At 38.7% G+C, this 12449-nt stretch overlaps 2 protein-coding genes across 3 annotated transcripts; one reads left to right on the forward strand and one right to left on the reverse strand.

Annotated features, from left to right (window-relative positions):
* The first annotated feature begins 3450 nt into the window (after positions 1 to 3450).
* Positions 3451 to 5691, forward strand: LOC133728246 (FBD-associated F-box protein At4g10400-like). 2 transcript variants are annotated; one of them, XM_062155645.1, is made up of 4 exons: positions 3451 to 3517; positions 3894 to 4850; positions 4981 to 5127; positions 5220 to 5691. In XM_062155645.1, the coding sequence occupies exons 2-4, from the start codon at positions 3900 to 3902 to the stop codon at positions 5508 to 5510; spliced, it is 1389 nt and encodes a 462-aa protein (XP_062011629.1). In that variant the 5' UTR covers positions 3451 to 3517; positions 3894 to 3899; the 3' UTR covers positions 5511 to 5691. The 2 variants fall into 2 exon arrangements, with proteins under 2 accessions (XP_062011629.1, XP_062011630.1); XM_062155646.1 differs by lacking the exon at positions 3451 to 3517 and adding an exon at positions 3530 to 3818.
* Positions 5692 to 8423: 2732 nt separating this feature from the next.
* LOC133730984 (uncharacterized) lies at positions 8424 to 8927 on the reverse strand. The gene has a single exon (XM_062158470.1). It carries the CDS (start codon positions 8925 to 8927, stop codon positions 8610 to 8612), a length of 318 nt encoding a protein of 105 aa, XP_062014454.1. The 3' UTR covers positions 8424 to 8609.
* Positions 8928 to 12449: the final 3522 nt, after the last annotated feature.

Genomic DNA, 12449 nt, shown 5'->3' on the forward strand with positions numbered 1-12449 from the left:
ATGTCATCAAAAAAAAGAAAGGCAAAAAAAAAAAAAAAAAGCTTTTGAGGGTAAATTAGTATTTTTACCCTCATTAAGTGACTCACGTGCGTCACACGTGCAAAATTTAACGGAGCCGTAACGAAATTTGGACTCAGGTATGCCGTTGATAAGAAAACTTGAGTCCAGGTATCACATTGACAACTTTGAAAGTTCAGGTATCATTTTTTCATGTATCATTTTAAAAGTCCTCAAAGAGTTCAGACACTGTTGAAGTAAAAAACCCAAACTAATGGATATCTACAGATCATACTACCATCATACAGAGGATATTTAGGATTACTTTCCTAACAAGGTTGATTTCCTAACACTCCTAAGATAGATCTCATCTGCAATGTTTTAAGGTTTAATCTAACTTGTTTATTTTTAATAATCTTTAGAACTTGCGGTGTCATATTGAAGATGGTTTATGTTATGGTCGGGTTAGCTGTTTTGTATACCATGTATGGTATCCACCAGAGTATGTGCCTATTTGTTTGTCTTCACACCTCAAGACGATTTGCATACGAGGATTTCAGGGAAGCCGAGATGAGATGGATTTGATGAAGTACTTGTTGAAGCATAGCAAAGTCATGAAAAAGGTGACCATGTTCACTTGTGATTTCCATACAGAAGATGAGATGAAGCTGGAAATTGCCAATTACGAAAGGGCAAAGTACTGTCAAATTGAATTTCGTAAAAAATGACTTCTAAGTTTTTCCATTAGTCCATTTACAGAGTTGTGAATCAGTCTTTTGCTGTAAAACAAGATTTAAACTTGTTTGTATTTATTTCTCTGTCTCGGTTTTGAAAACATGGCATGGCTTTATCTTAAAATGACCAATATTTGCATCATGTACTCGGACATTGGTTTGCAACTTGGCATGTTTTCTCCTTTTTATTTACAACAATGACGCCATATAGTTATTCTATTTGCTTTTCGTAATTGGTCTTTAGGTGTTATTGGTATGGATTTGGTTTAATGTGTTTCTATTTACTATAATTGTGAAACCGTATCCGATCTCAATTCAATCCCGTCCCCTTTAACCCTTTTCTGAATGCATTTCTAAAGTCTGCCCCATTGCTTGGCTTCATAGCTTCAGCAATTGTGAGGGAAGGAACCAGAATGATTTCGGGTAAGAACACTTGAAGAAATAAACTCTCTTGAGCTTTCTTACCATGTTTAACACAGGTGGAACACATTTACAATCGTAGGATTGAGACCGACCAAATATCAAAACTAAATCAAACTGCTAAAAATGTATTCAATACCCTTGTTGGACAACTAGAAACTACAACTGAATGTACTCGTGAGCTATAGCTCATTCCATCCACATACGCAAGAGCTGAGGTTTGCACAACCTTTTACTTTTTTATAGTGAGAGCTTTTGTAACACTTGAATACATATTGAGAGAAGTTTTACACACACGCGCGCGCACACACACACACACATTGATAGAAGTCATTTTTCAAAGCATAATCGACTGTTGTAACACTTGTTTGGTAGTTCGTCATTGCTCTGGTCAGCTGTCACTGTTCGCCAGTTGGAAGGGAAAATATTGAAACAGATATCAGTCAGTTTCTCATCTGTCATCTTCGATTCTGTTCCTGAGCTTCTCAGCAACCAAACAGGTATTTTCTCTACTCTGCAGTGTTTCCTCTGTTAATTAATTCTGTATCTTGTCACCTGTGTTTTTCATGAATTAATTTACACTAGTACGTTCTTAAAACACTGGTTCCTCTTTGTAAGATTTGAAACTTTGGAGGGACAAGATTTTGTAAGCTATTCTAGTTCTATGATCTTAACCCTCAAACAATCAATCAATGATGACTAGTTTCCTTGTCTCCTAGTTCCTTGAAATGATAATGTGCCTTACTCTGCAGCCCAGTTGTCATCTCTGATACAATGTTTAACTAGCAACTCTTCATCACTAGTAGAAATAGTTGGTTCATTACCCCAACAGCGAGGGGAGACCAAAAGCAGAAAGTAATCAAGAGGAAATTAATCTAGGGAAATCAATCGGATAATGAGTGCACGCGGGGGAATTTCCTACCTCTTTGTAAGTTCTTGTGCCCGACGTTTTATCCCCTCTGATTTTGCATGTGCAGTAATCGTTATACTAATTGGGGGTTGCACTTTTCATTTGATTGAACTCTTTTTTTCTTGGTCATCTTTAGAACATTCAGTGTGAACTACAAAACTTCAAGGGTGAGTGAGAACATTAATCGTATCCACCAGAGTCTGTGCCTATTTGTTTGTTGTCAATCATCAAGGTTCTTCAGATACAGTACTTCTGAAGCATGGTGAGGTTTTGAATAACTGGACAAATTATACCAGTGATTTAAGTAGTGTAGAAGAGAAATGAAGTTATTGCAGTGACTTTTAATGCTCCCAAGGGGTTCATTGACTTGTTAAATTGAATTTCCAGAAGGTGTTTCATAAAGATTACATTTCAATGTTCTGATGGATTCTCTCTTTGCTTGCCAATTGACCAAGAAACAACTCTTGGAGGATCAAAACAATGCAAAGATAGTGGTTTATCTTCAGGTACAAGATATTCGTATCCGAGATTTTAGAGAGAAAAAAAACACATGCCTTGTTCAAATTTGGGAAAATATCTGAAGTTTTGATCCAAACAAATTACTGTTTACTTTCCTTGGGAATTTTTCTCACACTATATTAATCTCCCTTCAATTGTTTTTTATAGGACCAAACTCAAAGTCCAAATAGTGCAACGTACTTGAGTCAAAATGATAGATTGGTGAGGCTTAATAGAGTAAAATGGTTAATAGAAGATGAAAATGAATGAGCAAAGATAAACCTTCTCTGCGAGTCTGTGACCAATTTCACTTGAAAACCACCCAGCGATTCGATCTTCTTCTTCAATTTCGTAGGAATAGGTCTTGCATCTTAAGATTAAGGTTTTCCGTAAACTAATTTGTGGGTTGCGAACTAACTTCTTTTCTTTTGTTTTTGTAAGAAATTAGTGGATATCGTGAATTCTCAATCTACACTTTGATGTTTTGGGGCACTAGTTTGCGTTATCTATAAAACCTACATATTCATAAGTCTTGAGATTCAATTCACGTAGTTAGGACTTAGGAAACCCCTTTCCTTAATGTTATAGGACTATATATATGGATTAACTACATTTTAATTGTGCAGCCCCTCACGTAACTGCCACATGATGATAATATGGATTAAATACATTGGAGTGTTTACGCCACCCAAAAATGATAGTGTTTTTTTAAAGTAGATTTTTAGTTTTAATTTTAATTTTATTATAAAAAAAATAAAAATAAAAATAAATAATGGGCACTCAGAGTATCAGATAAAGTTATCAGAAAAAACATAAAAAAAAAAGGGTAGCGGGGCTGTGGGGCAGGAGTACGGATCATTGTTGTTTAGTACTGTTTTCAGTTATTGACTCATTCTCACCCTTCTCTTTGAAGCCGACCGATTTCCCTTCTTCTTCCTCTGGTTCTCAGCCGCATCAGGTACTTTTCCTTTGCTCAATTATCTTTAACTGTTTGCATTTTTGGGTCTGAATTTATTTGTCTTGTATTGTGCATCATCATCTGGATATATTCTGTTTGTATACATAGAAAATGAAATGTTGTTCTACAGTTAATTGAATCCCAACCACAATCGAATTAAGCTGATTTATTGGATAGAACAAAGAAAGAATGTTTCTTTACAGGTATAGAGAGAGATTTCCTGAAACTAATTTCTAACCAAGCCACCAAATCATAAAAGAACCAGTTATAGCAGAAAAAGACCCAACTCAATGCTAAGAAAGTAAGAAGCCACCAAATTTACATGGTTGCTGGGTTTTTTTTTTTTTTTTAACCAATGTTGCATTGTAATTGTCAGAAACATATGACTATGCAAATGGGTTCGAAGACCAACTCGAAGCCCGGTCAAGATAGGATCAGTGGCTTACCCGATGAGATTCTTTGCCACATTCTTTCCTTCACTTCCACAGTTGATGCTGTGAAGGCCAGCGTTTTGTCTCGTAGATGGGAGAATATGTGGCTGCGTGTTCCCACTTTATACTTAAGTGATGATGACTTTCGCAGTGATGAAAGAGAATTCGACCCAGAGCGTTTTGTGGCCTTTGTGGACCGTGCACTTTTCCTCCGTGGCTCCTCAAGCATTCATAGAATCTCTATTAGATGTAGTGATACGGAGAATTATCCTCATCTTGATGAGTGGATTTGCAGTGCAATTAGGGGTAATGTTGTCGAACTCGAACTTGATCTTCATGAGTCTGATTTTCGATATGAGCCTCTTGAGTTGCCTAGAAGCCTTTTCATGTCCAGGAGTTTGGTGGTTTTGAAGCTGACGCTGGAAGAGAATTATGTTGCAATTCCTCCCAGCTCAGATTGTTTTCCATGTCTCAAGCTTCTTGATGTTTCAGTCTTTTATCCTGATCCTGCCACAATGGAGAGTCTCTTTACTTGTGGTCCTGTACTTGAACACTTGATCATAGAGGGATATCTTGGTGAGGACCAATATTTGAATTTCAACATCTTTGCACCTAAACTAAAAAGACTGGAACTGAGATTTGATCCATGTGATGAAGTTGATTCTGTGTCCAACATTTTGTTTAATATCAACGCTCCTAAGCTTGAAAGGTTAGATCTGAATGAGAACTTTTTGGCGAGCTATTGTCTGAGTGAAAATGCCCTAAGTGAAGCCAACATTAGTTTCAGTGACCTGCATTCTGAGGACATTCAATTCATCACTGGTTCTGTTGACCATATACAAAAGCTTTTTGAAGGGATTCTCAATGTCAAACATCTGTCACTTCAAGCTCCATTTTTAGGGGTAAGTATGCTTTGACCTCCTACCTTAGTGCTGATACCCCTTATCTGTGCTAGAATCTGTAAATGGAAATGCTGTTTTATGCTGATAGAGTACTTTGATTGACTTTTCTACCTTTTTTTCATTGCTGAAGGATCCGGACACTGAAAGCCGTTGTAATCTGCCTAAACTAAATAATTTGAAGCATTTGGAGCTACAACTGGAAAACTGCTGCTCTTGGCAATTACTGACCAGATTGCTCACTATATCGCCAAATCTGGAATATCTTGTACTTGAAATTGTAAGTATTCGTCCATCTACCCCTAAGCTAATTCTACCATATGCAAGTCTCAGAGATTTTAATTTAATTTGATTATCTGAAATTATCTGTAGAACATACAATGTTGTGAGTATCCTAACGAGGATGGCTGGTCTCCACCAAAGCTTGTGCCTATTTGTTTGGTCTCATGCCTTAAAAATCTGTTCATACGCGGATTCAAGGGAGAGCCAGATGATATAGAAGTTGCAAAGTACTTGATGAAGCATGGTGAAGTCTTGAATAATGTAACAATTTATTCTTGTGATGTCCCTGCAGAAGACATGTTGAAGGTATCCCAAGAAATTTCGATGTTCCCAAAGGGTTCAAACACTTGTCAAGTCGAATTTCCAAAGATTGATATGTAGGTCTGTCTTTGGATCTCATTTTAAGTGACTCATCGGGTCCTGTTCTTGTCTATGAAACCTGAATTTATCTGTATTTGTGTTCTTGACTTTTTATGTTCTCTTTTGGGCTTCTTTAATATTGGAGGACCAAGATCATTTAATCTTAGTGCTCGGCCATAGTGGTGGATGGATTTAAAGATTATATCAAGTTTTTAAACATATAATGAGCAAATCTATTGTGTTAGTTGTTCTAACGTACTAAAGCCTCATCTAGTTCGCGGAAAATCAATTTCTTTGTCTTTCTTATGTAAGTGGTAAAACAATCTTCTCTTTAGTTGTCCCTACCCTTATTTGAACGCTACAGAAGCAATGAGGTTTGTTTTCATTATACTTCTTCGAGAAAAATTCAGCTACCGTCCCCAAACTATTTTGCCAAGGCCAATTTGATACCCGAACTCTCAAAAGTATCAATGTGATACCTAAAGACATAAATTGGTATCAACGTGATACTTCCGTCAAAATTTTCAGACGGCGCCGTCTGTTTGCTGACGTGGCAAGCACGTGGGTCAAAAAAAAAAAGTGAAATGACCAATTTACCCTTTTTTTATAGAAAAATTCATCTATCGTCCCCAAACTATTTTGCCAAGACCAATTTGATGCCCAAACTCTCAAAAGTGTCAATATGATACCCAAAGACCTTAATTGATATCAACGTGATACCTCCGTCCAAAATTTCTGACAGCGCCGTATGTTTGCTGACGTGGCAAGCACGTAGGTCCCAAAAAAAGTGAAATGACCAATTTACCTTTTTTTTTTTTGCTAATTCATTTTTTTTCTTTTCTTTTCATTTCTTTTTCTTCCTTCTTCTTCTAGGATTTTCTTCTTCTTCTTCTTCTTCTTCTTCTTCTTCTTCTTCTTAGGGTTTCGCGGCGCCAAGCAGCTTGGGGCTGAAGCTTCCAATCGAACCCGATACCGGTCGAAGAACCTGCTGGTGCTGAGATGATCAACGACCCGTCGGCGTAAATTGGGGCCGCCGAGTTGTTGAGCGAGACGAGGCGTTCAGCCGGAAGGTACCGTGAGAGAGTGGCCGTCGAGGCGGAGTATGTAAGGTCTCCGAATGGAAGGCGGTCCAGTTCTAGGGATGTCATTTTAGCTATTCTTCTTCTTCTCCTCTCTCCTCCTCTCTCTCTCTCCTCTCCTTCTCCTCCGCCCAAACCATCACTAAAGCCGCCGAGATCCTCTCCAATTTGCATCCTTAACCTTTTTTTAAAAAATAGACTACTACTGCCATTTTGTAAAATAGACCTCGACGTCGCTGTTGTGATGCTGCCGGACGGGTGTTTGGATGGTCTATATATATATATAGCCTTTGGCTTCTGAGATTGTTGGCGTGGGGATGACAGTAGTGGCGGTCAAGGGCACAGGTATAGGGACGTGTTAGCAGCGTCGGGCTGAGTTTGGATGGTGTTCCAGCTCTCCTCCGGCAGCAGAGGCAGCGAGGGCGACATCGAGGAATTAACCGATCGATTGGTGCGCAAGGGATCCGATTTCGGTTTGGGTTCGGGTCTGGCTGGCACGTACAGATGCGTCTGTCTTTTCTGGCTAGTGGCGTCTCGGTGGCGCATGTTTCCTAGAGTCAATGGCGGTGGTACGGCAGTGGTGGGCTGCAGCAACGGTGTCTCTCGCGGTGCTTATGGTCGATCCTACATGGGAGGTGGAGCTGGAAATGGGCTAGACCTGCTGTTGGGCCTGTTTTGACTTTCTTTGGGCCTTTTGACAGTTTCGGCCCGGTCTAGGCTTGTTTTGTCTTCTAATTTTTCCTACTAAATAGGCATTTGCCATTTGTCTGCTTAATTTTAGTTTCTCTAGTTGTACACAAATTGAGGTCTCTAGAAGACTGCTTTACTATTATGAGAGTTAGGTTATTCAAGGTTTTGGTCTGTTGTTAGGCTCCTTGTTTAATAATCGAGCTAAATTTGTATTCTAATGAGGGTTCTTGTCAATTTGTTCAATAGCTTGAGCCATTTATGTTTGGATCAAGACAAAAATTGATGTATGTGTTTTTTTTGCTATGGATAAGTACTGAAATTATCTAGTTTCTCAAAAAAAAAAAAAAAAAAAACCATGGCTGGCCTGCGATACTCATTTGTTGCAAATTCTGTATAGCAGTTTGTTAGTTCGCATCATTGGTTTGGTATGGAACTTTTGATTGACTTGGAGTACGGCTGTGCAAGCATTCATAATACAATGTGATATTTTCTCAAGATTTTGATATTGTAACCAAAACTATTTTGTTAGTACTCCATCCATAGAACTATATATAGCTTAGTTTTGTAAAATCAGTTTTGCGTCTCAAACTCATCATCGTGATTTTTCTTTCTATCTGATTAGTTTCACCGCATTCTCACTTCTAGCTACAGCTATTGCACAAGTTTGTTACCATAGTGTTGACTGTTGAGGATTTTTATATTCTCTAACCATGAATTAGAACATATAATTTTTTTTGCACCTAAACTGTAGTTAAAACTTGACTGGTTTAGTTTTTTCAGTTTCTTGAACATATAATTTTTTTGCACCTAAACTATAACTGCAATGCTTTTTTTTTTTTTGTCAATTTGTAATTAACTATAATTGACAAAAAAAAAAAACATTGCAATTATGGTTTGGCACTTTCATTGGTGAGTACAAATTTTATAGGCGCACTCTTCCTTTCCACCCATGGACCCGAATCCATTAGTATGTTTCAAGTGTAATAACATTGATGCCTGCAATTACAGAGATTGAGTTACTCGATCAGGAAGAAGTTTGAGCTAGTTACTTTGAATGAGAAAAGATATATAGATATCCTAGCTAGGTAAATAGGTAATATAATGACAATTGAAAATGACTACTGAAATCGAAATCCCAAAATAACATACCTTTACGTACGAACAGATGAGTTCAAAGGAAGAACAGAGAAGATAACACCGCTCTGGCCATTCGCACTATAGTAGACTAGCAAATAAATCAAGTCTTTTAAGAAAGTTAACACAGAAATTACTCCTAATGAACTTAAATGCTCAACTCTGAAAAGTTGAGTCACAATTCACCTTATGAGAAGATATCGATGCAGGTTTTGAGTCAAACATTATCTGGCCAGAACTCCCTACAAAAGGCGCGCTCAAATTCCTTCTCTTGCAATCTTTTTTCCAACTCCTGTATCTTCGTCCTCTTCTTTGCTGCGAGTCGAGATTCCTTGGTTTCTGAACGCAGCTTCTTCTTCTGTAATTTGTCTGCTCCCAGGCCCAGTTTATTATTCTTCACGTAGGTTGCTACAGGCTCCAACCTTCCCTGCTCAGAAATCCCAAGACCAGTTCCCTCTTTCCAACCTTGTTTCTTCAAAAGCCGAAAACCTATGTTGGATGAATTAATGGTTGTTAATGAACTTGAAACCGCCATGTCGTTCCTGCTTCTACTTACCAATTGGTTAGAGAAGTTATATGTGGTCTATTATTGCCAAAGAATCCAGACTATAAAAGGTTTGGATAACGACGATCAAAGAACTCCTAGTAACTATAAGTTTCCTATTTTCCATTGGATTAGTTTCTTTGTTGCTTCTTTTTTTGTTTAGCAAATTACCCATAAGGGTCTTATATTATCACTTAAGCCACCATATGTTTTTATCCCTCATGAAGCAACCAAAATATAAGAAATATCATTATTTACGAAAATACCACGGCATCCAAGCAACTATTCTTATTAATTAAAAAGCTACTACCAATGACTAAAAAAATACTGCTATAAACGAATCAAAAAGTTACTGTTAATGAACTGAAAAATTACTGTTAGTTGACAATAACTATTCGAAAGAAGATAGTGACTTTTATAATGAATGATAATAACTTTTCTGAAAATTAATAGTAACTTTTCTGAAAATTGATAGTAGCTTTTCGGTGCGTCGATACTAGCATTTCGATGCATCAATAGTAGTGTTTTGGTCATTCGACAATAGCTTTTTTGTTCGTCGGAAGTATCTTTTCTATTCATGGGAAGTAGTTTTTTTGTTCGTTGGAAGTAGGTTTTTCAATTAATGACAGTAGCTGTTTTGACTAAGTATATTTACAAAAATATATGACAACTAAAAGTGCAGTGACAGTTTTGTAAATATTGATATTTCTTATATTTTGGTGGTTTTATGAGGAAAAAATGTTAGATGGCATAGAGAGCAACAAAGTTATTATAAGTGGCCTTATTTTTAATTAGTTATTTAAACTAATTGTCTAAACCCCAGGTCTTTAACCTAAACATAGGTCGTGAATGCCAGAGGTCAGCAAATTGCTCAGTGGGAAGTTGGGTTCTAAAAATCCTTCAGGGCGGTCACCTAGGCCTGGCCTAGACCCTGATAGAGTTGGATAGAACATGCAGACAAGACTTGTCTTGGAGGACGGACATTGGCATGCTTTGTCTTTTGTACTTGGGTGAGAGCACGAGCTGTCTCCTTTTGATGTAGTGCACGGGTTGTCCCCTCATGTGCTATTGTAGTGCTCATATCTTTATCATTTGTTACGTAGGTTTCCTTGTTAGAATTGTCTCTTTCTGTTAAAGTTGTAAAGGCTATAAAGCCATGCTCATTGCTTTGAATTAATCAAGTCATTCAAGTCCAGTTTTGTTGTGTTCTTGCTCACATTCTTCTTGTGTTCAAAAGTTCTTAACAATCTGGTATCAGAGCCCCCTTCCACTGGGGCCTGAGAAAGGAGAGTTGTAGTCTTCTTGAGTGACTTGAAAAAGGAGAGAGATGAGTGAAGAGAGAGAGTTCACGCAGCCTGCCATACCACGCTTCAGTGGGCACTATGACCATTGGGCAATGCTCATGGAAAATCTGCTGAGATCTAAGGGATTTTGGAAGCTGGTTCAGACGGGTTATGCTGAGCCACAAGCAGAAGCAGAGCTGACAGAGGCACAACGAAGACAATTGGAAGAGGTGGAGCAGAAAGACCAGAAAATAAAGAATTACATGTTTCAAGCCATTGACAGGACAATTCTGGAGCAGATTCTGGAGAAACGCACCTCGAAGGATATATGGGACTCAATGAAAAAGAAGTATGCAGGCAATGCTAGAGTGAAGCGCGCAGCCCTTCAGTCATTGAGAAGAGATTGGGAGATCATGGAGATGAAGGTGGGTGAGACCATCACTGAGTATTTTGCTCGAGTTATGAATCTGTCAAACAAGATGAGAAGTAATGGAGAGGACATGAAGGACGTCACTATTGTGGAAAAGATTCTCAGGACTCTCACTGAGAAATACAATTACGTGGTCGTTTCAATTGAAGAGTCCAAGGATATCGACTCACTCACTATTGATGAATTACAAAGTTCATTGGTTGTGCATGAGCAAAAGTTCAACAGAAATAGCAGTGGAATGAGTGGAGAGGAGCATGCTCCAAAGGTGACTATCGATGAGAGAAACAAAGGAGGTCGAGGGAGAGGCAGTTTCAGAGGTAGAGGAAGAGGTAGAGGAAGAGGGCAGCAAGGATTTAGCAAGGCTACTGTGGAGTGTTACCGTTGTCACAAACTCGGTCACTTTCAGTATGAATGTCCCACCTGGGATAAACAAGCAAACTATGCCGAGCTAGACGAGCAAGAAGAGATGTTGTTGATGGCCTATGTTGAAGACATTGGAGCAAGCAGAGAAGAACTTTGGTTCTTAGACTCAGGGTGCAGCAACCACATGTGTGGTAACAAGGTACTATTCGCTGAGCTAGAGGAGTCCTTTCAACATACTGTGAAATTGGGCAACAACACAAGAATGAAGGTCTCAGGGAAAGGGAATGTCAAGTTGGAGGTAAATGGAGTTAATTGTGTTATTGGTGATGTATTTTATGTACCGGAATTGAAGAACAATCTCTTGAGCATAGGACAACTACAGGAGAAAGGTCTTGCAATTCTCATTCAATCCGGGAAGTGCAAGATATATCACCCACATAAAGGCCTTATCATTCAATCCGAGATGACAGCCAATCGGATGTTTATTTTGGTAGCAAGGATTCAGCCAACTTTGTCCGACTCAAACCAAGAAATCTGCTTCAACACTACAACACAGGACCTTACTCACCTCTGGCATTGCAGACTCGGTCACATCAGTAACACAGGATTACAAGCCTTGCAACGAAAGAAAATGGTTCATGGGTTACCTCAGCTTCAAGCCTCAGATGTGGTGTGTGTTGACTGTTTGAAAGGCAAGCAACATCGTGAACCTATTCCAAAAAGGAGCACCTGGAGAGCAACTCAAAGGTTAGAACTCATTCATGCTGACTTATGTGGTCCAATCTCTCCAATTTCGAATAGTGGAAAGAAGTATGTGCTGTGCTTGATTGATGATTATAGTCGGAAAGCTTGGTCTTATTTTCTAAATGAGAAGTCAGAGACATTTGCTGTTTTCAAGTTCTTTAAGATACTTGTTGAGAAAGAAACTAGTCTTGCCATCAAATGTCTACGAACAGACCGAGGAGGAGAGTTTACATCAGCCGAGTTCAACAGTTTTTGCAAAGAAAATGGAATCAGAAGGCAACTAACAACTGCATACACTCCTCAGCAGAACGGAGTTGCAGAAAGAAAGAACCGTACGGTGATGAATTCAGTGAGATGCATGCTATCAGAGAAGGGAATTCCAAAGCCTTTCTGGCCTGAAGCAGTAAAGTGGACTATCTATGTGCTAAATCGGTGTCCCACTGTGGCTTTGAAAGATGCAACACCAAAAGAGGTCTGGAGTGGTGTGAAGTCGTCAGTTGAACATCTGAGAGTCTTCGGATGCGTGTGTCACGTGCATGTACCTGATGCAAAAAGAACAAAATTGGAGAATAAAAGTACCAGTGGTGTTCTCTTGGGGATTAGTGATGAGTCGAAAGGTTATAGGATATATGATCCCATGACAAAGAAGATAATGACCAGCAGAGACGTTGTTTTTGAAGAGAAGAAAAAGTG

Source organism: Rosa rugosa, chromosome 2, assembly GCF_958449725.1.
Source record: "Rosa rugosa chromosome 2, drRosRugo1.1, whole genome shotgun sequence".
NCBI classification, from domain to species: Eukaryota; Viridiplantae; Streptophyta; class Magnoliopsida; order Rosales; family Rosaceae; genus Rosa; species Rosa rugosa.